Source organism: Calonectris borealis, chromosome 7 (genome assembly GCF_964195595.1).
Source record: "Calonectris borealis chromosome 7, bCalBor7.hap1.2, whole genome shotgun sequence".
Lineage (NCBI taxonomy): Eukaryota > Metazoa > Chordata > Aves > Procellariiformes > Procellariidae > Calonectris > Calonectris borealis.
Genome location: NC_134318.1, coordinates 11059587 through 11086365, shown reverse-complemented (window position 1 = coordinate 11086365; position 26779 = coordinate 11059587). Strand labels below are relative to the sequence as shown.

Here is a 26779-nt window from a genome sequence, read left to right as displayed (position 1 = left end):
TGATGGCCTGTCACACTGGGAAGACGAGGAGAGGGATCAGGCAAAAGAAACCGAGAGGAAAAGAAGCAAAAAGCCAGGGGTGGTTAACGGCTGGCCTTGCAAAGCCACACGTCTACAGGGTACAAGAACACTGCCAAATACACGTTATCCAAGAGTTTTAACACAATTTATTTTATGCTTAAATAATCAACTAGATCATCCAGTGTTTGTTGTTTTCATACATATGTAATTAGAGCTATTATCAATGAATGCTGTTTCCATATGAATATAATCAACAAATTAAAGTATTTCACCAAAACCCAAATAAAAATGCCCTTTAAAACACAGCAGCCTTAACAACCTAATATTACACTGCTAGGATGATTACAGATGATTGGCTTACTGAAAGATTCTACATCTTATAGCCAGTACACAATACAGTAATAATTTTACAGCGTGCTGCCAGTCTATTAGCTAATAATTTCTCTTCAGTTCATTTAAAAATATCCCAAACTTGTGCTCCTTGGAGCACCAACCCACTTCTAAAGCTGCAAGCATTACCCCCGTTATAAAGCGAGAACAGATAGCACCCCCCTCCCCATAATGCAACTACTGTATATGTTATGGGTTTTAGGTCATTTCATTGAAAAATTGGCAACAGCAACAAATATTAGATGAAGGGCTTTGTGTTTACAGATAAAATCTTATTCTTCATGTTGCGGTATAGTGTTTGCAAAACTGGAAAAGATTTAATCAAAATAAGGTGAAACACATGCATCAAAATATTAGTACTCTGAAGAAAAATTTTCACAGAACTACAGAATTCCTCATTTTGGGAATCATTTAGATTTGCAGCAGATTTTAAAGATTTTTTTAAAATCAAGCTAGCGTTTTTGCATATACAAACATTATAATTGCTAATATACAAGAATCTGTGAAGATACACCCAGAATATCCCTGTAGGTGCAGCCATTTGAGACACCTAGCCTGCTCAATCCATTTGCAATATTCTGTTTGTGATCGAAAAGGCAGTGCCTTATCAACATTTATTCTATTTTGTTAGAATTTATACAGTGTTATTTATTTACAGCAAAACTATTGATGTTTAAAAAAGAAACAAATAGTGTTTTATACCCTGACAGTTTGGGTCCAAGAAAAATAAGGCGAGCTGTTGTGGATTTTAGTAATTTTAGTGTCTTTCCATGGTTTAACCATTTTGTCTTCGTACATCCCCTCTGGCCACAGGAATTTATTTCTTTTGAGATGACATCAAACTGCTTGAAAGAAGCTGTTAACAGCATGGCATCTTGTATATACACTGCATTGGTAACTGCGCACCCTCCAATCCTGTGAATGAACGTGAATTTCCATGCTCTGTAAATTGGCTCATGCTAAATTAATTTTTTTTGTTTGGTTTTTTTTTGTGTTTGTTTTTGTTTTTGTTTTTGCATAAAAACCATGCGGTTAATGTGTGGAAGCAGCAAACACACGCACACTTTTATAGGTGAATGTTTAATTCCTGTTGATTTTTCTTCTGTGAGTGTCCCTCTAGAATACTGGCAGTAAAAGCACACAGTCCTATGGAAAGAAAAGATAGCACAAATCATTTCAATATATCTCGTTAGAATCCATTTCGTGCCTTTCCCCGAATAAACAGAAAAGTTCTAATTGGCATTATGGAATTCTGCAATAGGATAAATCACACATTTTCTAGGTAGGTAATGACATTAGCTGAGCTCCCAGCATGAGGGGAAAATGCAGCTGCAGATGTCCATGTTGCTCGTGGACTGATTTACAAATACATTTGCAACACGCTGCATTTCATCACCCCAGACAAAGCACCAGCTCGTCAGATCCGATGATGACAAGGAACAGGTACTCTCTATAGCGGAAGAAACGGCATCTCCACAATGAGAGCACTGCTGCTTTCACAGCACATTTTTGTTTATTGTTTGCAAGCGGTGGAAAACCTGCACTCCTTGCACATCCACCTCTGCCAGTCCCCCGGGAAACGTGACCGGGAGAGCCAGGAATGCGGAGTCCAGCCTTTAGGAGACTTGGCGAAGGACAAAGCAAGGAAGAGGAGCAGCCCCATCCACCTCCCACCTGGCGCGTGTGAGTGGCACTGAAGAGACAGGGGGTCCAGCTCCTGCCCTCTCACCCATCCAAAACCAGTCATGCAGCCATGCACGTAAGGACAGCAAGCTTGTTACATCTGTTGTACAACAGCGGTGTCTTGCAGCAAGGAGGCAGGAAGCAGAAATACAAACACGCGGGCGAACAGGAGCTGGAAGACCTGCGGGTTCCCCAGCAGCTGGGCGCAGGGGAGCCTGTTTGGGAGCGCGGCTTGCACAGCGCCTGCGGGATTCAGGCTGGCATGGACATGCCTGTTTACTAATCAGGTCACAGGTCCACGCGCATTCCCCAGGAGTGCTCGCGCTCTCCTTCTACGCTAAAACAATCTGTCCTTGCCCACATCTACAGTTGTCATAAATCTATCCTGCTGCTAAAAGCTGCTATTCACATTGCAGCAGTCACGCTGGCTCGAACAGTGCTGTCCTGCAGAACTGCATGCAAAAGTTCTTGGCTTTTCCTTTCAACCTATATTTCGCAACAGGTTTATTTGCAACAGTGACAAAGACATTTTTACAGTAAAATCTAGCTAACATTGTGATTTTTTTCAAACATTCAAAGGAAAAGCAACACCTCTGCCTCCCAAACAGGATTTTTTTGTCTTTTGTGATCAAGAAACAAACTGGTTTTCCATCAGAATCCCCTGTCCGTGCAAATACATCCACTTCTGCATTCAAATAAAATGTTTTCAATAGACTCTTGACGGGGCTTACAATTACTTAATGTACATTTGGTCATGCTTATCATATCAAAGTTTGGACCACAGAGATTCATCTTACGGGACAAAGTTCCCCCCGAGCAAAGGTTTATTATCTAAGGAAGACTCTCCGAGTTCCTCAGGGGCTCTAGCACGGAGGAGCTGCCTACCGGAAATCACAGGAGAAATGCATCAGCAGTCATGGGAGCAAATCTGATTCTGAGGAACTCAGACTCCAGCTTTCTGGAGGTCAGAATACATTTCATACATTAGGCAAGGACTGCCTTATTAATGCCATTTTATTTTAAAATGAAATGCTTCTCTCTTATCCCCAATGTGTGTTGCATCACGCTTGTATGCCAGCGGGCTCTTTATCTGCACTGCTTGTGGGGTTCAGTGCCCCATCTTGCCTTCAGTGCCTGTGAATTCACAAATTTCCACTGGTTTCCCCCTGCAGATGGACAGTGGAGAAGCATGGGAGCCAGCTTGGGACACAATTTCGTATAAGCAGCACCATCCCTTTGGCTTGCTTTCCTCCCATATCCTTGAGCTCCATGGAGAAAGGCGTGTCAAAAGAATCACCTCCCTTTTCAAAACATTAAATATTTTATGAGTGTGTTGAGCAGCAAGCCACATGAAGCAGTATTATTCTATTAGCACGCATGGGAGGGCTCTCAATAAAAGCAGGAATTCAGCGGTCGCGCTAGGTGGACGCAGTAGGTGCTTACCAGATGCTGAAAGCACGCCAGTCACCTCGCAGAGCTCGCTCCTTAGGGCTTGATCCCATAAAGCCCTCAGCTAGATCCCACACACTGAGTGCCGCTGGTCTCAAATGGCATTACTCACACGTACAGAAAGCCCGTATGGCCAGGTGTCTTTAGGGGCTACCTTACATTAACAGCAGTCAGAAGGGACTAGTGACTGAGGAGTAACTCTTCTTCTATCCTTCACTTCCACATCACCATCTATTATGTTTTCCAGATCCTGTTTATCCTGTTCTTAAATCCTACAGTCAACCCTATACCAGATGTATAGGAAAAGGATAACACATAGACTTATGCTTCATAAACTTTTCCTCTGCCCAATTCCTAAAACCCACCAAAGCTGAGAAAAGTTCCGAGTAGAAAAAAGACATGAACATGGTAAACATAGGCAGTTGAAGCCCCGACTGACTGACCAGCATTGATGGACACAGACTGGCTCCTCCCCTATTTACAGGCACATTTGCTGTGTGACTATAGCTATGTGATCGAGACAAAGCAGCCTCTGGCTTCACAGTGGTCTGGCACGCCGCTACAGAGCCGCTGCAAGGGTGTCTTGGTCTGTGCATTTGGCTTTAGTTTGGGTAGCCCTTATACTGTCAGCTGCTGTTTTGTTACAATCGTTAAGGCTGGATCAATAAAATTCCCAAGAAACAGCTGGTAAGGATTATTTGTTGGCAAATATTGAGACACTTCACTGGCTCTTACAAGGACTTTGACTTGCATAACTGCCCTCAGATCACATGCCCGACAGTGGAAGAAGCCTTTCACTCCCAGTAGATTTACTTGTGTACAGCTCCTTCACTATTTGTGTTTAAGTTGACTTTTAGGAATAGAGAGTGCCATGGATTACAAACACTAGACTTCGTAAAACTCCCAAAATCTTACACATGCCTCAGTATTGCTTTGCTTTATGTTCCAAGAAGTAAAGCTGAGTTTCTATACATGAACTCAGGGTCATTTTCTGCTTAGAAGATCAAGGGCCATCTATTCAGCTTTGCAGCTCGAAAGCAATGTCAAGGTAGCGGAGGCAAGCCATTGCGCAGCCCGGGTGCTAGCCCCCGTGCTGCACAGCGCTGTGCTGGCAAAAGGCTTTAGCAATGGAAAAAAATTGATCACACTGACCGTTCAGTGCTCGGCTTTCAGCTTTCACGAGTAACTTTTCTTCTCCACGTGTCTGACTTCTTTCTTTGTCTTAACTTTATAAGCTTCTCCCTGCTTTAAAGGAAAAATAGAAACATTAACATAGTCTGCAGAGAGTGCTTGTAATTATAAACCTGCTTCCAAAATAGGCTCAACATTTTGCTGTAACAGGATAAGTAAAAAGCAGTTAAATCACATTAACACTTCATTTCAAAGATACACACAATCTACTTATCCACTCTGCTGAGCTGCAAAAGCACAGGCCTGAAATATCATCTTCAAGTAGAAAACACAGGTCTACAATTTCAGCATGACCCCTGGGCTGGAGCGCCCGACTGGAGCCCTCGGCAGAGCCCTGCCATCAGCTGCAGCGGGATTCAGCTCCACCGTCAAGGAAAATCACCTTTCCCAACCGGCCTCCCGGGACAGCTGGGATTGGCGGACATTTCCAACAGCATAGGCCATGGCTGCTGTTCTGATGTTTCACAACGTCTGTGCTTTGAAGTGAGCAGGTTAGTAATGGAATAAAGGGAGGAGGAAGAAAGCCAGCAAAAACCACCACCGAAGCAGCGCAGAAGTAAAACCAATGACAGTGGCAAGCAGTGCAGGTTTCAGTGTCTTTAAAACAGCAAACCCCAAAATAAAAAAGTTCATCTTTGCTCATTAAAAGTAGCTCAATAATAATCTAAAAATAAATACTCCAGTAATCACAAGCCTCATTCACATCAGAGAAAGGCATCTATTTATGTGTGGTTAATGGCAGAATTTACCCCTCGGGTGATCTGCATTGATGTATTTGTAACTATTTGTAGTTTCCGACTAATCTAATCTGGTACAGCAAATTGAAAATGTTTCTCCTTTGCTGGGCAGGATTTATTTTTTCCCTGATAAAAGACTATGAAAGAGGGGATGGAAATGTTTGTTTCAACTCTCCTATTTCTGTGTTGTCATCCCCCCCTTTTTTTTCTTCTTTTTTTTTTTAATTACCAGCAGATAAAGAGTGTTTGTTATCTTTTTTTGTTTCTGAATCTGTTTTCACTCAGACAAAAATTCCATTAACCCCAATGACAACTTCACTGGAGCAAAGACCTCCCAGGGCCATGCGCTGGGGAACAAGGCATGAGCTCCCCTGAAGCCATTTGTCTCCAGAGGTGCTGCCCATTCCCTCGAGGCCTCCTTGGGACAGAGGACAAGCCTGCCAATGCCTGCCCATACCCCCGGAACCCGCTGCAAGAGGGGCTGGGGCATGCTGGGGCACAACAGGCCTGACCTTCCCACTGCCCTCCTTTCTTTTTGGGGGTGCTGAAGCTGGGCACAGTCCGGCCCTGCAGAAGGGCTTCTGATTTTAATTGCCAGGACAAAATCCTGTCTTGGTGCTTGCTCGTAAAGGATACCATTGCTTGGGTATGTTCACGTCCCCCTGAATCCTGCAAACCCTCAGTCACTAGCACAGGGGTATTACGCAGGTGAGCGAGAGGCCGATGGGGACCAGACTGCAGCTCATTCCTTTGGGCTGGTGAAAAAGCAACATGCTACACCTACGGGTGTAAGGCACAAATTCTGCAAGGGCTTAACCAAACCCACAGATGCGGCTCATCTTGATGGCACAGAACAGGCCCCAAACCTATGGTTTAAGCCTGCTGCCTGTTATACAGAAACAGACCTTAATGCTTCTGTGCCAACAGAATTCAGCCGGGCCCCCTTGACACAGCCCCTGCCCGCACACAGCACAGAGACCCCTGCCCCCTTACCCAAACGCACAAATTGTCAATAACCACAAGCGCCGCACTTTGCCAAGGCTTCTTGTTAAATGCAAACCTCCAGCCCTTTAGCAGCGTTTTCTAGCAGTCAACACAACCCTCCGCGTCTACTGTTATTTCCTGGTAGTCCCCGTTCCATTACCATTTTACCAACTTTCCTCTCATGGGGGATAACAATGCGTCTTACTACTTTCCGGGTGATCTGTGGGAAGCAATACACGAAAAGTATCGATTTTTTTTTTCCTAGATTCTAAAGGGAGAAATTATGTTAAAAGAAGTTACTTGAATGCAAAGACTCAGAGCAGTGATGTAATTTGTGATTACTTTTCTCGTGATGACGTTGCCTTCTTCGTCGGTAAACTGTTCCTCTGTTACAGATTCACCAGGAATGTTTTTTGCTTCCTCACCCTAAAGAACGTGTTATAAGATTAGCAATATAGCCTGTATTCTGCCAAACCCACACATATTTCCACACCAATCCAAGCAACAAGCACATGCTAGCTTCAACTTTATGTAACAGTTTGCTTTATGTCACACAAATAGTATGAAAGCCTTGCTCATTTAGCGTGCCAATACCTGTGCATTTATTCTACAGAATGTGTCCTTAAAGCCTGTAGTGAGCTTCTAGCACATTGCTCTTATTAACTAATACATGACATGAAGTCTCTGGGCAACAAATTATCTTGCAGTCAGTCTGAGTCCGATGAGATGGAGGCACAAATTCATGACGATATAATCTCTAATCAGACATCCATTAGCTTTTCACAGCTTCTCAGTGCCCAGCACGCACAGAAACGTGGTCTGACACCAAAATAAGGTGGAGGAAGTATGGGATTTAAAAAGACAGCTCTGCCTATAGCTTGCTAAACACAAGAGCTTAAACACACGCACAAAAGACAAGACTTCTCAGCATTTACAAAATGGAGAAAGGTATCTTACGTGACAATTTCCCTGGCATGGTAACGCCTGCCAATCTGCCGAGGAGTCTCGGCAGCCTGGTGCACGACTTACTGAGATCAGCAGCACTCCAGCCATCGCTTCTTGCAGTACCAGCAATTTATAGCAATTTAAATGTAAAAGCAGTTTCCTAACTGCTATGCTAGTGACTTAATACCACTACAAGAATTATTGTTCAAATTATAAATACATGACGTTACTTTAGCGTCTAAGACTAGCTGGCAGACATGAACTTATGTTCCAGAAGAACTTTGATGATTTTGCCTCATAAAGTCATGTTTCCAAACCTGGGCGCTAAAGCAAGCACTGCATTTGATGCTTCAAAAATATCCATCGTCTGTGCTTCTTTATTTCATATAAATAAAACAAGTATAATCATAAAGTAGCTGGCCTACATATGAAAAATTTCCACACATAAACGAATAACCCTTTCAACAAAAAACCAAAAAAATCCTTAAAACTTTTCTTCTCCCCTCACCCTCAACCCACTATGGAAAAAATGGCAAGAGAGAGGAAGCAAAAGGAACTTTGTAAAAAACATGTTATATCAATATTAATAGCAAAATAATATTTGAAATGAGATTATTACAGCTCAACATCAAGCTTTCATAATGCTTCCATGTACTAAGCAGCACAGGGCAAATATAATTCCTATTTACTGTGGTCTATAGGCTATATAGTTGTCTACATAAGCTCCTAGCACTGCTCTATAATGAACAAATATAGTGATGCCACGTTTATTTTTTTTAACCATTTTCCCTACAAACACAGCTTTTTCAATATGTACATTATAACATTAGGTTTGTATGCTATTTCTAAGCCCTAAACCAAATAAACCTTTCCTTTTGTTTACAAGCCATTTGCGGTCTTTTCTGGAGCCAAGCTTTTCCATTTTCCTCGCTTTGGAGGGACTGCAGCAGGCAGAAGTCCGAGGGGAGTACCGAAGAGCAGAGCGCCGCTCTGCCGCTAACCAAGCCCCTGGTCAGCATTTGTCATTATTCAGAAGTGCAGAATTTTTGCTTATTTCATATTGGAAGCTGTATTGAAATTACTGCTTGAGAATTAAGTAATCAAGTAATTCAGTAATTAAACAGTTTGGGACATTTTACATGTCTTCTGCCCCACACTTTCACAGGCTACATATAAACGGTAAAACCTGTTGAACTTTGATGCTTCAGGAAGCATCACCGAGAGCAGGGCAGGCTCCGCAGCCAGGCGAACGTCACTGCGTAGGGACATAAGGATGAGGTCCTGCGTCTGAGACACACCTGGGGCTGAGGGGACCTAGCTGAGGTCCCCAGGCCTGGGAACGGTGGCATCCCTACAAGAAGCACGGCAGAACAAACAGCTGCTGAAGCCTTCAAATGGAGCCTGGGCTGGGCCCAGGCAATTCATTCCCCAGAAGGAGTCTGCTGAGGGGTCACGGGAAGGAGAAATTATACATATACCTGCCTAAGCACCGACATCAGGCTATGCGCAGGAGGAGGGAAGTAAGGGGCTGGCCCCCCCGGTAAGCGGGGCCCCAACAACGGCAGTCTGCTCCTTCCTTTCTCATGAGCGAGACAGAAATGAGAACAGCACGGGGACTGCTGCTGCGGCAGGGGGGCGATGACTGGGTAAAGGTTTTGGGAACTGAAACCTGTGGGGCTTCCTAGCCACAATGAAACAGGAGGAAATACTGATTCTGGAGACTTAATACTTTAACCAGAAGCATAGCAGATGGGGAACTAGCTGCACAGTTTCTTTCCTGGCCTCCCACCCATGGGCTCAGAGAGTCCCCAGTTGGCTCCCGCGTGGTGCCCTAAGGGACAGGAGGGAACCCTGGCCCAGACGTCCCTCCCACCCCATGGAGCACAGAGGTATGGAGAGGTTCCCTCTCATGAATAGGATCTCCAAAGCCACTATAATAAAAACCATGAAAAACAGAAATAAAACAACATGGCCAGTAGCAAGGTCACCAGACTACCTGGCACGCCAATACTGCTTGTGGGTACTGGTCCTTTGACTCCTTACTGCCGCTATGCCGTTATTCCTTAAAACAAGTTAGTGAGAATTACTGTGTTCAGCTTTAAAATGAAAAACGTATTGATGCACTGAAAGATTTCTCTTGGAAGAAAATGTAGTTTTAAAGGTATGGTGAATCTTGGTTTTTAACTAGCTACATGCTCCTTTAAGCACAGTTTAAGGATAAATGCTGTAAATACTCAGCAGTCAGCATGCATGAAATCCAGCTTTCACAATTCTCTTGCTGGTGGTTAGTTAAACAAATTGCAGGAGGGCTCACAATTCGCAGGAGGTAGATCTGATTTACTGACATTTCTAATCCTATGCAGTTATAAAGACGGATGTTTACTAGAAAAAAAACCTCTTACCCGCCGGCAGTTTCACTTGTCAGATCTCAAACCAGCTTTGGGTTAGAATGGCACATTAGATGACCTTTCTCAACAAAAGCTGTTTTTAAACACAAAGCTGGTGCATCTGCATCACAGCTAAAGAATAAAATTCTTTCTGCTGCATCATACTTATGTGGGCTTCATTTTACCCTTGACCAGTCGAAATCACTGTCACAATACCAAGAGCTTTAGAAAGGCAGGGAGAAAACTTAATACCGCGATTACTGGAAGCTCAGTTATATCCCTGGGACTAAACCATACAAAGACTGCAGTCTCCAAGCCTCAGCCCCAGAACATGCCAGGAAGCTTTGCAAAGCAGAGTGCTTTAATGTCACCCTGCTCACTGGAGTGTAGTCCTGCCAAAACCAGCTGGTATCCTCTTTCTGCTGCTCTCCAGGGCAGGAGAAGCAAAAAGCAGCTTCCTCAAAGTCTTTCTCCAGCTCCACTGATTTTCTTAACAGTTATTTGCAGATTATGGGTGTTCCCAGGGACCTCCAGATAAATGGAGTTATACAGTCGGTGCTGCAGTATTGTGCCAAAGTTCACTGCAGATTTGTCAGAGCTCTGGTTTTCTTTCATGTTTGTTTTGTTACTAGAGGGATAATAGTCCCTTTTATTCCTCCTTTACATCTAGTGTTGTTGTAACAGTGGAGAAAAAAGGTGCAGCTGGATGTCTCTTACCCAGATGGATAAAAAGGAATTTAAAGGCAGACGGAAATAAGTAAGATGGAAAGATCCTAAATATTTAATTTCGCCAAAGACCAGGGGCAATGCTGCAATGGGAAGAGGAGCTGTACAGAGCACTCAGACCTCTTCCCTTACTGGCCTAAGCCACCATCAAGACATAATCCTTTCAGTCTCAAGATCACATTCTTGTAATGCATAAACAGCAGCTGCGCCTCAGTCTCCTTGGGGTCTCAAGCCTCTGTGGCAGTAGAAACAAACATCTTTCATTAAGGTCATTTTCATTAGCAAGTTCTGCCTACTCAGGGAGACCTTATTAATCAGATGCCATGACTCTCCGCCTGTGTCTGTGCTGAGTCTGTACTTGCTTGTTTGCAGATGTATTGCTAAAGCTGGGGGCGGGGGGGAAACCCCAACATACCATCAGGCAAGCCAAGGAGACCTGAAAGGAAACGGTGCCGCAGATGGGGCAGAGTATAGTCCAATACTGGGAGCTGGGTCATAGTCTGTGGCTTGTTGCATGGAGGACAACATGATGAACAGACCTTATAACAGGACTTGTAGTCTGTGTTTTAATTTACCTCTGTGTTATCTTACTGAGGCCAGCAGCTCTGACCCTGCCGGTCCCTCCTGGGGCGAGACGGGGTGAGGGCACTTACAGAGCAGAGCAATTCTGCAGCTCTCCCAGCCTGGCAGGGACTGCAGCGGAGAGGCTGCGCCCAGCTGAACACACAAACGGAAACGCTTCCCATGTGCTTTTCGTGGGGCACAGGTCCTTAATTCTTCTCACCTACAAGATGGCCACATTCTCACTTTCCATAAATAAGTTTCCCCTGAATAATAAGATCATGAAAGCTGTTGGTTCTAGTTTTGACTGACTGCTGCTCAGGCTCCCGTGTCACTCCTCCAGTGCAGGCTGAACCAAACCCTCCGCAATCAATAATGCGGGGTTTCATGGGCAAAATGCATGGAAAGAGACAAATAAATCTTTAATAAAAATTGGCAAGAAATAACAAAAGTACAAGATACAAAATGACATCAGATTTTAATAACCTCTGCTTAGAAATCTATTTTATTTTCCATTACAAAATTCTACCATAAACCTTTTGGCAAGAATCTCACTAAACAGTTTTTGCCAAAAATTTGTACCCATGAAAGATTTAACAACCTCTGAAAAAGCATGAAAAATTAGACACTGATTTCTGTCATGACTGAATAAAAGGAGCTTTGGATCAGGCTCTGAATGTGCACATTGTGGCAGCACTCTTATTTTTCCCTTGTGTGCTAATTGCTTGCATTCCTGCGCTACCATAAAACCCCGTTTCTTTTGCAATGCCCCGTCCCATCAATCCGCCATGTGAACAGAAGAGGGGAAAGGAAGCAAAAACAAAAACATCTGCACTACCTTGAGGTTAGAATATGATCCTATTACATGTGGAAATGGGCATCAGTCCTTGCTTGTCTGGTTTTATGGGCTCAGCCCTCTGAAGTGCTAAATCCCATGGGAATGTGCTCGAGAGTGCTGAACAGTTGACAGGACTCAGCTCTTGGACTGCTGGGAAAATACCTCCGGGGGAGAGAAAAGCCTTTCTCCATATTTGGGCCAGGACAGAGAACTAAGGTAGCAGTTAAACGGAAATAATAGTGTTAGCAATAATGCAGAATGGCACTGAAAGGAAAAACAAGTTGGGAAAGAAGAACAAAGGTAATGAAGCAATTCAGCCCTGACAGTAGCTGTGGAGGCACATAGCAAGGTTTTTTTCCACAGGATTCAATTTATCCTCAAGGTTTTGGCGTTACTGAACTTTATTCCTGCAGGCTATGTGAGTACCTCTCTTGCTTTTAATGCAACACGCAGGCAGTAATGAATATATGCTACGGTAAAACAATGCAGATTCCATGTGCAGCTCTGCCCAGCAGACCCTCCAAGTGCACCGTCGTCCCCTCCCCACTGCTGCTGTTGGCACAAGCCAGCAGAGTGGGCTCATGGCACAGGCCCAGCACTGCCATCCATTTATGAAGTCTGTGCCCAGGTTTTTCAGATGTTCAAACGATTTTTTTATTCCAGAGAATGCAAACTCAACAAAGATTTCCAGGGCTGGCTCCTGTAAGTAACCATAACATAAGACAGTATAGGATAAGTACTCCCTTGGTCCAGGCGTGACTGCAGAAAAGCACTGGGGCATTTCATTGTCAGTGTGTGGCAGGCTTGCTGCCTGGAAGACGGGAGAGCTGGAGGGAAAATGTCCCTGCCTCCTATTCTGCATCGCCCCTTAACAACTATTTGGCTAGCCAGGAGCGTCAGAACACACAGCAGTAAAATAAGAGCCCGATTCCCCTCTCGCTACTGCTCCATGCAAGCGGTGCCAGCCCCGCTCAGTGCAACCCTCAGAGAGAGGCGCCGGGGTTGTGGGGTCGGGCACAGCACTCGCTCACCGGGCACTCAGGCACTGGCAGGCGAGAGCCTGCTGCTCCCGACCGCTGCTCGGGGCCCTGCGGCAGAAACACGGGAGTTATTTTTACTCTGCAGGCTGAGTGTGCTGCTCCGTGCCTCTGAGCGCTATATCCTGAGATCTCTTCCCCAAATGAGGAGCTGTTCCTCAGCTTGTTCATGCTCTCGCAGTGATTGCAGTTCACTCAAACTGAACCTCTGCTCCCAGGAATGTGCAGAAATTAAAAGTCCAGACCCCTACCAATGTTAAAGCTCAATTATTCCATTTCATACCACCATTTCATAAACTTTACATGATCAAAATATACCTATTGAAATTGTTGCTGCTGCTATCAAACTCTTTCTCCTGATGATCCCTGCTTTGAAAATTTTTCTCGTTCTGTTTTAAGCTTGTCTTGAGATGCAGAGTGGGGGATAAAAAAAGAAGCTATAAATCATCAGAAAATGACAGAAGTATCACATGTATTTTCTAATCAAGAGACGGGTACAGCTCTAATCCAGTTCAGATCAGACACGTTCCCAACAGAGCAGGTTCAGCTGCCTCCACTCACCATGCACACCCTCCCGACTGCATCTGCACTAGCTGCGGATTACAACACTGTATACGCTGCTTTACCATTGCTCTGTTAAAAGTTCAACCCCAAATTATACCACCACATTTAAAAACAATTTTCTATGCCTTTCTCTAAACCCAGCAGATGTACTTGGAAGGCAAGTTAAGTCTGCCTTTTATATACTTTCTCTTTTCTACTCCGATATTTCCTGACTCCAAACCGGTGGACACTGAAATAGTTCAGACATAAATTGGGTAGGGGAGCTCAGCCACAGGCCAGCTATGCAGCCTTTAAAACTTTCAGCATGTGGATGCTTTATGTCTTACCAGAAACACTCTTACAGCATTCGAGGGTCTGTAACAGCCCACAGGCCGCCTGCCCTGTTTGAAAATAGAAACCACATTCCTACTTCTGACCAGTCGTGTCTTACCTGCAGAGGGAATTACTGATGAAGGGTTATACCCCGACCTGCCCAGGGCCCTTCATGGAAGGCAGCAGGTTCTGCCTGTAAAGGTGAGGTATGGGACAAAACATTCACTTCTACTGAGCTCAGTTTTGCAATTCCAGCCTTGTCCCGAACAGGAGCACGACTGGTATACTGAAGAAATTCAGGGTGAAGACAGTCAGAAATGTCATCCTGCCTTTTCCAAAAGTGTTTGTATCTTGGAGAGATGGATAGCTATGCAGAGCAGCCTATCTGCTATCCACATTATACAAAAGGCCTGTATGCCCTCTTTTCCACAAAGCATGCAAATAACAGCAATATAGATATGTGCAATCAGAGTGTCACGAATCATTCCTGAAGTATCAATTACATCTTAGGCAAACTCAGCTAGTGCTGTAATAGCACTATAGTGGCTGGCTGTCTTTTTCATGGCTTGACTACCTGATTTTCTGATAAAAATCTAATCAATTCTGTAACTTACTGAGGGATTAACATAATGGTTTCTGATGCAGAATTATTTTCTTATGCTATATGCTGCAGGCAAATAATGCCATACTATATGACCATACAAGAAAAAATATGAGGGCAAATGCAATTATTTATATGACTAGCAGTATATAAAGTATATTGTGCTGTAAATAAAGGCCATCTGTAAATAAATATACTAAATAAAGCCTACTGAAGGCAATGCAAAGACTCTTATTAACTTTGGTAGGTTTTAAATCAGGATCACCTGCTGCTTTGAGGAGGTTTTCCAGAACACAGTAGGCACTTAGGACCACAAGTTTCAACCAGAGTACATGGCTCATACTCTCCTATATCCCACTCATGTACGCTCCTGCAATTTTTTAACTTGTAATTTAGAATTTTTTGAAGAAAATAGAAAAAAAGGAAAAAATTGTCATATCTGCAGTTCATTTTGCTATACATCAGGCCAACACACTGCATCTAGCTGTAGTCTTTAAGATGTCATGCAAAACAGTGGCGGTGAAGGACACAACATGCCATGCAGCACAGTAGTTTTCCAGCAGAAGACAACCATAAACCTCTGGGTTAAGCAAGGAAAGGCCACCCAGCAGTTGGTTATAAATACATACTGGCAATGGAAAGCACACTATCAGAGGCACTCCAGTATGCCAAAATTGGCATTCTGACACGACAGTCCAAACCCACTTCCATGCCAACGTTGCCTCAGGAAATGCAAATCACAAAATACCTTCAGAATCAACCGCCGTCGATAAACTCTTGTAGTAATTCTCTGCTCTTCCTCTGAGCTCGAATCACTCTCAATCTCACTGTCACTGTCACTACATTCCTAATAAATGCAGTTTTAGTATATTTGAACAGCACATTTGCAAGACAGAACATGCTGATCAGGACTAGGAGAAGAAAACAGAGGTTATGGACAGTGTTTTTCCTGTCTCTATTATGTACACAACGACTCACAGTTTTGCTCTTAAAGTATATGGTGGGAGGAGGCCTTTTTGCTCCTTTGCGTGCTGTAGCTTGATAAGTGTTGCAGGTATGGAATATTTCAGCAGCTCTTAAGTCTTAGAAAATGGTATTTGGAATGCATCTGATCTGCAGAATTTCTAAATCTTACGTAGTTGTTAAAAAATTTTGTATACAGAAAAACTTTGTCATAACTGCTTGCTTTTTTCTCCTCAAAAATTAATGTTTCAAACAAATTGTATGGATTCACAAGGTATGGAAAGTGAATTCCCTCATAAAGACAGATGACAGTCACACAGAAAGATTCAGTGGAGCACCTCCACAAAGAAGATTACAAATAAGCATTTTGAAGAACTTCTCCATGTAAATGGCTTTCCTGCTCAGTATTTACCTGCTTTTAAGTTGCAAAATGTAGTGTGAAGTGCAATCATTCTGCATTTTTTAAGAAGGGAACTAGCAGATTTCAGCTGAAGGGCGAGGGGGAACAGCCTATGCTGGTCTCAGCTTGGTGCCGGGAGGTACCACAGCCGCACGCAGGCATCTACTCCATCCTGGTGCCCTCTGATAGCCCCAATGTTTTCCCCTCGGAAACCCAAGGAGCTCCTCGGGTTTGGGGCTGAGCAGCTCTGTGTGTATATGCCTGGTGGAGGGCTTCATACCTACGTGTGTGACAGACACAGGGCAGAGGCCCTTCTCACAGGATGTTTGGCTGAACCGACCTTTTTCTGAATAGAGAAATTAAAAAATTTTCTCTACAATTACTCAATGACAGCCCAAAACGGATTTTAAAGTCATGAATAGTGGAGATTGCTAACTGCATTTCTGTTTCTCTTTTTTAATCTGGCGCAAGACATCCCAAACAAGAAGCATTTCTCAGAAATGATGTGTAAAATAAGAGTAGGCATAGGTGGGTGGAGGAGAAAAAGGACTATATAACAAAAAGCATTTAGGGCAGTATGACAGTATTCATCTGTGTGTAAAGTCTCCTGCTGTCCTCTGACACTAGCCAAATATATATACAAAAAAATTATAATCCAACCCTATCCTGAAGAAGTAACAAGAAGCAGAAGATTCCCAGAGGGCACGACGGTTTTGGAGGAAGAGTTATTATTAATAAACAGCTTCAAGTGGTTTGTTTGTGATGGAATTCTGACACTGGGAGTCACCTTGACCTCGCGGTGGACATCACCCTCTTTGGGACAATAGAGCAACGGTGTTGTGCTCCTCTCATTTAAAAAGATCACTGGAGTCTGATACTTGAGCGTTCATAGAGGATTATATGGCCTACACTGTCACTGCACTGCTTTTGTAAGCTTTTGGGCATTTACATAGACTTGGGATGAGGCCAACAATTTGTTTCATCCACGTCACCAGGCAGCAGCCCAATATCAATCATCTCAGTTTATCTCTTGTTGCAAACTGTGTGCCAAAACACTGACGCAGCCCTCATCCTGCAGGTGGATGACTATTGCTTCTTCGCTCTTTCCCAATGGGTCATAGAACAAATCTCTTTCTTTGGGAAGTAATTTTATTTGGTTCCCCCTTTCTTTCCACAGAAATAAATCTGTTTCTTCCATTCTTTTCTCTTTATGGAGCATTTCTGAAGAATGCCTTGCAGAAAGGCTGCAGCTGAAATCATCTTTCTGTTTTCATGACAGCACATGAAATGTCTCACCACGAATTGGACTGTGTTAGTAATTAAACTATTGACTTCAAATTAGATTATATTAGATTAGAAGATATTCTTGAAGAAATATCAACAAGGTATTAGAAGCAATTCTTGTTGTCATTCTAACAAACACTGGTTTGTTACTCATTCAGGCTTTGAGAGACACCCACATGTAGAAATCACATTATTTTCTGATACCAGTTTATTCAAAGATGATGTCTATAAAAAGAGTTGTTATTTAGAAGAAAAGATTATCACCCTTTACCAATAAAGCAAAAGTAGTGCAAAAATCACGCATAAGAAAAGCACACGCTTATTCTCCCAATCCAGATAGGATATCCAAAAGTAAAGAGAACACAAAAGTGAATGACAACTTATCTTCTTACTGATGGGAATCCAGAGGGGGAAGTGCAGCACTGTTGCACACCCTCAGAATGTTGCAGTGTGCATCTACGCTTATCCCTGCGTTTAAGCTGAGCATCATAATATTCGCTCGAGGTCTGCCCCAAAGCCTACAGACACTAAAGGAACTCTGCCATCTGCCTTTAACTGCCTTTGCAGAAGGCTCTTACTTACATTTTTTAAGTATTCCAGTAATTAGTGAACATTAGGAAAGATCTTCGTTGCTTCAACTGTGTCATGAACTAATAACAAGATAATAACAATCATATGCTGCATAACTGCTGAGACCAATTATGTTACCATCTTATAAAAGAACTCTTGGTTGTATAATCGAAAGAATAGTTTAAAATGAACTAACTTAAACCTGAATGATTTATTGCAGTCTACCACAGCCAACATTTTTATTGTGCTACAATAAAAAAAAAAAAAAGCTATGTCATGTAGAAGCAATTCTACTGAAACACCTCGCTTCCAGAAGTTATAATCTCCTCCTGTATTACACCCAGGAAAAGATCATCTCAGCAGAGAGAGGAATGTAGAAGAAACTCTGCAACACCCTTTTTCATCCTGATTCCCTGCCGGCCCTGTGGTCTATTCCGTGGCAAACCTCTTGCTGCTGGGGTGCGAGGTGCACACAGCTACGGGGCTATAAGCCGTTCTTTGAATCAACTTTACTCTTAAGCTTCTGGGAAATAAATATAAGCAACTGAGAAAGCTATTAAAATCTTCATCATCAGAAAACAACTTATAACTGAGGTTCTGCAGTTAAGGATGTGCAAGCTGGGCAAGGTAGAAATGAAGGGCAGCCCCTCCGCAGTATTTTAAGAAAGACCCACCACCTGGAAAAGTGCTTTACACATTTGGAAATGTTTTGATTCCTCTTGTCTGGATGCACTTTGGAGTTAGGATGAACGAGGCCATGGAACAAAAAACATAAGGGGGAGATTAAATATTACCCAAAATTTATTTTCCTGCAAATTAACACAGTAAAAAAAAATGCAGGGGGTGTTGGGGACAAGGAGGAGGATAGGGGCCAAAGAGTCCCTATATCTCTTTGCTCATTTCAATGTCACAAAAAGAGGGGAGACCAGTGCCATCACCTTAACTGGAAACAGATGGAGGACAGCTGAGCTGTCTGGCACTGTTTGCACAGGCGGTATGTCAGGGCAGGAAAGGGGCCTGTTCCCCAGCGATGCAGGACGGTGATCCCAGAAGCTGCTTTAACCTCTCCCAGGGCTCGAGGCCAGTCAGGCAGAGGATTATGCAGCCTTGCTTGGCTCCTCTGCCTGCCCCAACTCCACCTCATTCTATTCACATCACAGAATATAAATTTCCACTAACTTCCATTTTTCTTAATTTAGCAATAAATAGAAAAGGCATAAAGAAGGATTAAAAAAAACCAAACCCTGTCACAAACAACATCGCAAGTCTTACAAAAAATTATGTCAAGCAGTATGTCAAGCAATAGGGACTCCTCACACAGTTAATAATTACAGGACATACTGTACCTTCTGTTCAGACATTACTGCTCCCTCCTCCTCTTGGATGCTTGTTCTTGGCTTGCCATCCTCAGAAGTACTCCAGCTCATCTTCTTCACACTGACAGGCACAGATGTTTTGTTGCCTTCTGTTGTTGGCTTGCTAGTCTCTTCCAAAGATTTCTGATATGCTGTTGATGATAACGTTTGCTCATCAGTACCAGCTGAAATCTGGGGCTTTGTTTTCAGGGCTTCTTTGTCACTTTGTTTTCCCACATCATTTAAAGATTCCTGGATGTAGGATTTAGTTTTCGCCTCTGCTGTGGATTCGGATAGGCTTCCATTTGTTTCTGGCTTCCCTGCTTCTCCTTTGACATATGAGGTAACAGAATCCCTACATTGGTCCAAGCTACAAGAAAAAGAAAAAAAGAACAGACAGCCATTTAGTGCTTAAATCACAGCGAAGGGCAAAGCATCGAGCCTCCTACTGAGCCTTCATTCTTAGCACACACGTTTCAGACAGACAAAAGTAAAATTTTAAATTCAGCTTGCAAACATCAATCTATTTAATAGCCTGTCTTCTGCATCATGGTATCTTTTCAGAAGCAACAAGAATATGGTGAACACTGCAAACAAGGCCAAATGTTTTATGTTAATCCCCTTCCACTTGGCGGGGGCGGGGTGGGGAGGAAAAAGAGAAAGAAAAATACACAAAACCTACCATTTCCCTTGTATAATCACGAGATAAATCCCCGAGGCACTAATTCTTTAACCTGCTCTCTAACCAAGGAAGTGATGAAAGTATCTGTTACTGTGCAATTACCATTAATGACCAAATAATTAATGTTATTTTTTCCCCAAACTACAATATCTGTACTCCAGACAAGACATGCCTTTTAAAAAATATTGGTATCTGAAAATAAATCCTTAGACAGTGCAGAATTTCAATAATATACAAAGCCAAAGGCAAGGAAGGTTACTACAAGATAGAAAGCTGACTAAAATTTTGCCTCAGATTACTTACAGACAGGTTTAACCTGCACTTCTTATGCACAGTTTTCTTCTCTTTTGCATTTTTGCTTGCTTTCAGATAAGCACTATGACTGTACACATGAAAACACTATAGCTAGTTGCTGGCAAAACTCTTATAAAAAATAGCAAATTGAATTCATCTAGTTAGAAATGGATATGTTATCTTCTTAAGGAAGCCCTTTTACTTCTAGAAGTGATCTATTTTACTAATTTAACACAATAGAAAATGCAGAATAACAATGCTTGCTTAACAGAACAGAAATCACATCAGTAGTAGATCAAGTGCTTTACAGTCCTGAAAGACAATCAGTTTGCTGAACTCAATGGCCGAATTCCCACTGGATCCAATAAGAGAATATCTAATGCTACCTGGAACCTTAAAACATCCTGAGTCAAAGCTGCAAAGGATGTAAACTGCTGACAGACAAATGATCACTCTGCAGATAATCATTTTCTCCTGATTTACAGGTCATGCAGTCCTGGCTTCTTCAATTAGTAATCATGGGAGCCATGTTCAAACCAAAGGCAGGCAGGAGCTCTTCACCCAGTGGGTACCAGTAAGGCTGCACACGCCAACACATATTGTGAATGTTGAAAGCTTAAGTAGGTCCAAGGGGAGGCTGGAAAAGCTCATGCAAGAGAAATGCATCGAGGATAAATATGTAGAAAGCATCCCTCTCAGCAGGTCATTACGCTGAAAGCAAGTGAAGCCTGGGAAAGTACTGGAGGAAAACAGCGTATACGTCCACTCTCCTCCTTCCCTGAGCATCCTCTGCAGTCACTGCTGGGAGGCAACATATGGGACCAGACGGATTTGGTATCACCATTCTTAACTTCTTATGCCTTGTAACTGATCTCTTTAAAAGTGTAGTAAATCAGCATGACATAACACGCTTGAAGTAAGTGTTATAAAAGCAGTGACAATTTAAAAATTGGCTTATGGAAAAAGTAATGACTATCTGAGGGAAGGCAAAGAGATGCAATGAAAAGGATGACTGCTAAAAAGGTACTTGAGAAATAAGAGTAATGTAGTAGTTTCAGATAATGTATGTTTTATAGTCCTCAATTCCAGTTACATCTATGCATCACTTAGATTAATCAAAAATGGAAATACACAAGATAAACACAAAAAGTAGTATTTTCCACTAAACATAATAGAAACTAATTCTGAAATACCTATATTAAGAATGAAACCTGATAAATATACATTTGTAGAGACAAATATGTCTGAGGGCAAATCAAGTCAACTATTACTTTTTCTTTTAAATACTTACATATATATATATATACACACACATATATGCATATTCTCCTAGCATAGTAGAACAGCAGCCTCAGCACTGCTCCTGGAGGTAAAAGGAGCATGGGAAGGCTTGCTTATACACACACACACACACTTTTATACAAAGATCCTCACCTATCATCCAAGCGATCTAGCAGGCTACCACCTATTCTGCGTCCTGACATCGGTGGCTCGGTGACACTTGACGAGTCAGGCTGCCAACCTGTAATTGAAGACATTTCGTGTTCTGCTTGTTGAACACCTTTAAGAATTGACCATACTCTTTCTTCCGTCATCTCCTCAGACTCAGCTCCTTCTTCCAGATGAATGTCCTCAAACAGAGATTTAAGCTTTTCTTCCGTCATCTCCTCATCAATACCAGACTTTTCTCTCTCAGGCTGTTCAGTCCTTACTCCTGCTTTACTAGTCTCTTCACTCTGCCTTTGTTTAGCATCTTTTGATATCCCGCCATAACTACCAAGATACCGCGGAAAATCCTTAAGGTCCACTTCCTCCAACTGGCTCTCTCCTATGGAAATATCTTTAGGTGTTCCTTCTCTAGGCACTGAGAAATCGAGTTTGCTGTCGTCCAGTGAAGTGTCTTCTTCAGTCACCACTGGCGGTGCTGCTGCTGTACCATCTACTTGTCCCTGGGAGGTCACTAACACGTCACTCAGTCTACTGGGAGTTCTAAGGGGTGACTCTAGGCTAGAGGTGTCGCTAAAGAAATCGTCCTGATGGAAAGGGGTGGGCGGCACAAAGCGCAACCCAGTGGGAGTTTCCAGTTCCACTTGAACGGTGGGATAACCTAAGGAAGACAGCACATTTGGACTGACTGGGATGAAGCATGGAGCAACAAATAAGCAAATGTCAAATGATTCATGAATTACTTAAAGTATGACTCGTATGAGGAGGTGCAGGTGTATAAGAACAAACGTAGTTCTGATAGATTTCTTTACTTTGTCCTAAATAGATGGAACAAAAAATGAGTACTGCCAGTGAATAGTACAGTGAAGCCAGTACTTTTGACTATTTTGTATATAGTCTGTAAAGACTTCAGCAATCGTTTTTGCAGCCATTTTAACATTTTCAAACTACAGCAGATTGTCTTATGAGCATGCAATAAATCAAATGTGGACAAGGGTGGTTGTCCCTTTATATCCAATACAATCTCTTGCAGCCATATTGTGTAAATCTTTCTTTCCCAGTTTTTATTTTTTAAAATTTGGAAGTTTAATAAATAGATTTTAAAGACAGAAGTAGATCATAACATAGGACAGCCACTTTTTTGTCAGTAGGTATTATTTCTAAAACAGGTCCACATTTTTAATATACTTTTACATAAAAATATATAATACCAGCAATACAATGCTACAAATATGTATCTCCAATTTAACCATAGAGCCACAAGAATGGAGTAGTTAAAAGAATGAGGAACAGAAATGGATCCTAATGAGGATACTAAAGAATAGTAGATCTAAACACACAGCAGGATAAAAAACTAAAAAAGGAAGTTAACAAAGGGATAAGAGAACACAGACACACCAAGGAAGAGCTATATGAATATTTCAGGTACAGTAAAGTTATACAAGTGAGAGGACTGTGGTGAGTAAGGAGATCTTGGTGATCTTGGAGAGTGAGGCGATCTTGGTGACATGGGTACAATCAGATACACTGATCAAATAAAGAGAGAAAAGAAAAGAAAAATTGATGAAAACATGGGAAAACCACACAAAAAGATTAAACTGAATACACACATAAAAATGACAACAAAATCGGAAGTTCACTTTCCAGAAATAATAGGTTGGGTAACCTACAAAAGGAAAAAATATATGCCGTGGGGTTAACTCGACATTGTGCTGCCTGCAAAGGGAGGTGCATTAACGTTTTTTTTTCTTTCCTGAATCAGCTGAGAGAAAGGCAAAGGTGGTCTGGTTTTGGTGAGGACAGGAAGCTTGAGGAAGGTTCAGAGAAGAGGAGAGACAGAAAGCAAATGCAGAGAAGTGTATTTTTTTCATAAAAACATTGATGCTACTATTAAAAGGCGCAAGCAACATTTCAAGAGCAACTTTCTTAAAATGTCAACAGAAAATTATTTCTGTAATGCAATGATTCAATGACCAGCAATGCTGCTCAATAATGGAGGTACACTGAGCTTATATGCTCTAAAGAAAAAAAATCCTACTAAAATACTTGAACAAATTACAAAAAGCAAAGGAAATGTTACTTACAAAAGAAAAATCTTATTCAAGGAGCTATTTATAATACATGTGACAAAAATCAAAGTAAAGAATGTAGCAACCCAGTGCCTATTAACTAACATTTAAAAGAAGAAAAAACAATATTTAGCATCTTCAACATACTGATAAATAATAACTATACCTATAGCAATTCTGTTTTACAAGCAGAACTTCATTTATCCTTTTAATCTGGCTCAAAATTAACCTGCACAATTCTGTTCTCAGTTGGTACAACTTCCATGTGAAAATTATTACACAATTTTACCCATTAGGAGGCTGAAAAAGATATTCTCTCATGCCCTAATAAAACATTTTCTTATTTTTCTACTGCCATTGTAGAAATGATCCAAGTGAAAAATCATAAAGTAATTGATGTTCACTTATCTCAAAGAGGCTTGGTAGTAAATTGCACATTAATTTACTCTATGCAATTACTAAGCACTTTTTTTTTTCCTTACTCTTCCTTCTTTTTTTTTTTCTTCGAAGAATTCTTACTGTTTTCTAGACAGGAATCCAAAGAATATATGTATTTCCAGGTAAATTGGAAAGCATGCAATACCAAGTACATTAAAAATATACATGGGCAAGCCTCAAAGCAAAACTATTGCAGGAGAAAAACATTCAGGTCTTGTTAACTGACACTGAGGCTAATGAGAACAAGCTTACTCAGGCATACATTTGTGGGATCCTGGGCTTATTCTTTGAGATATTAATGTGCAACCTACGTATTGTACCATGAGCGCGCTTTAGGAGAGGAAAAAGCTTTCACATTAAAAACAATTATTTCTATAGAACTTACTGTCTTTTTTTAAAGTCTACTTTATACAACATTATTGTACTATTGGACATATCACTGAACTAAATATGACCATGGAATTCAATTACCATCAATGGGATCATGAAAAACGTTATTTTCATCTGCAAAACTTCTGGTGCCTGAAATATTTCCATAATCAAATATTGGTCCTTCCAACAAGGTCACGATATCTATTCGATTAATTTTTGTCAATACAGAAGTTAAGGCATCAGCTGAAAAACAAATAAGACGCATCAGAAAAACGTTCAGCATTGCAGAACTGTGTAATCGTCTTTCTCAGTTACATTCACATTGCATTAATTATAAATTGCTGGCATATGTTTCTGTCCCAATGCCTTTGGTTCTAGTAAACCCCATCATTTGTCTAAGTAATCATTCTACTGCCTACTTATTCAAGATATACATCTAGTAAGAGTCTTCCCTCCCCCCCAAGTATAATTTTATTACAACACAAAAGGCACAAAGAGTAAGGTCAGAGTGTTCTTAAAGAAGGTATTTACTTACTACTGAAACAAAATATCCTTTTACTGGAGCGTAAAAGAAGTGTAAAAATCCTTTTACCATTCTGTTTCGAGGAACAACAGAATAGGTAGCCATGTAGGTAATACTGTAAGGCTATTCATGCAGAACATCGGGAAATCTCATGTACAGTAATCTTGTTGTGAGAACACATACTGGAAATTACTTTTACAGTGAAAGAGATCAAAGTAGACTCAAATATTGTGTAGGAGTGTGTGAATTAGAGAATGGTAATGAACACCATTGACCTAACACAAAAATCAAAACCTCTCTTTCAATTTGAGCAATTCAAGTGAAATGCAGAGATAAACCCAGCAGAATCAGCATCTCCATCACTCCTCACAGAAGAAGGTTTAGTCTTTTCTTATGACCTGCAATACTGTGAGACTGCCTAACTTTTCCAGGCAGCCTATTGCCACATTTCACATTCCTTGCTATTGGAAAGTTTTCCCTAATATTTTCTTTACTGCAATTTAAGTTCATTGCTTGTCCCATCAATTACGGATGTGGAGAACAGATTATTTCCTTCTGCATATATACTGAATAAACATGACATGTTTCTGACTTTTGGTAAAAATATAACTGAAACTTTTTTTTTTTCATCAGTGGTTTGCGAAAGACATTCATAATGTTTTCTTCAATTTAACCTATTTAGAGCAGGCAACAGATGAAATGGGCTATAACTTATAAACAACAAAAGTAACTACTTGAACTTACTTGTAGCATTTTTCCCATCTCTGGTAACCCATTTTTTTAATAACATGAAGCTTTGAGCAATGAGAGAATTTGGGTTTTCTACTCGGATTTGATTTATTTCATCCACAGAAAAATTCAGTTCTCTTGCCAGTTCTATAAAGACAAAAAAAAGCAAGCAAGAAAAGAAAACTACAACAAAAACACCAAACAAAGCACAAATCCCTCAATCATCCTGTCAGGCTTAAAAATATTATCTTTCTTAGATGACACAGATGTCAACAAAACTACCTGACAGAAACTTTACAGATAACGATGAACACGGCATTATATACTCATATTTTAATTTCCTAAGACAGACATAATTTTGAATTTCCATCATCTTTGTGAGCTATTATTGTATTTATATCCAGTAAGCCACTTAAACATGGTGAAAAAATGCTCCGTAGACACTACCTCATAACAACTAATTTACAAAATCTGTTTTTTTCTAGTGACTGTTACTCCTTTGTGAGCTTGCCGTGCAGCTCAGCACTAGTGCTGTCGTCACCTATGCCCAGGGAGAGCTGGCTGCTGCAGCTGCAAGCCTGTGAAGGGCCAGCTCTGCCCATCAACATGTGGAGGTATGGTGGGCATACACTTAGGCAACTCCACACACGGCACCGACTTGCTGGGGCACTGCTGGGCTCCCTGCAACCTCCAGGGCTTTGAGGAAACTGCTGTCCAGACACAGAGGCAGCCCTAAGCCTGAGTAGATAGATCGTCTCAACTCCTTGGGTGAACATCTTGAGAGGAGAGCCATTTTAGCTATTTTCCCTATGAATTTCTGTTTGATTTGTAGCAACACCATGGGATAATTCTTCACAGCTATTTCCTATTAGGCATCTTTGCCCAGCAGTGTGTTGCATGTTTTGGGAGGCTGGGCTCACTGTGAATTCGAGAGAGCTTGATGCAGCCTTGTTACAGCTTTTGGTAAAAGAGTACCTGAAAATGTAATAGCGAAAACTAATTTCAATATTAAAGCAGAAAAGCTTACCTGTCCAGCTAAGTCCTAGGTGATCGGCTACAATTGCCATCCTTATATCTGTCCGTTCACATGGACTCTGTGGACCTGTGATTTATAATTTCTCGATTAAAAAGGTTTTGCACAGAAAACCACAATACCGGATAATAGTTTATTATAAATAATAGCTTTAATTTGACTAAGTTGCCGGTACTTATATTGTTTACTACAATG

General features: G+C 41.6%; 1 protein-coding gene across 1 annotated transcript in view; it reads right to left on the bottom strand.

Annotated features, from left to right (window-relative positions):
- Positions 1-144: 144 nt before the first annotated feature.
- Positions 145-26779, bottom strand: part of ANK3 (ankyrin 3) — a 210693-nt gene continuing 184058 nt past the window's right edge. Inside the window, exons 38-47 of the mRNA XM_075154275.1 lie at positions 26579-26653; positions 25567-25698; positions 24399-24542; positions 21409-22081; positions 18990-19368; positions 15175-15273; positions 6798-6881; positions 6616-6675; positions 4696-4788; positions 145-1557 (exon numbers count right to left, since the gene is read on the bottom strand). Coding sequence (XP_075010376.1) covers positions 4720-4788; positions 6616-6675; positions 6798-6881; positions 15175-15273; positions 18990-19368; positions 21409-22081; positions 24399-24542; positions 25567-25698; positions 26579-26653 — 1715 coding nt within the window. The 3' untranslated portion in view covers positions 145-1557; positions 4696-4719. The remainder of the gene's footprint in view (positions 1558-4695; positions 4789-6615; positions 6676-6797; positions 6882-15174; positions 15274-18989; positions 19369-21408; positions 22082-24398; positions 24543-25566; positions 25699-26578; positions 26654-26779) is intronic.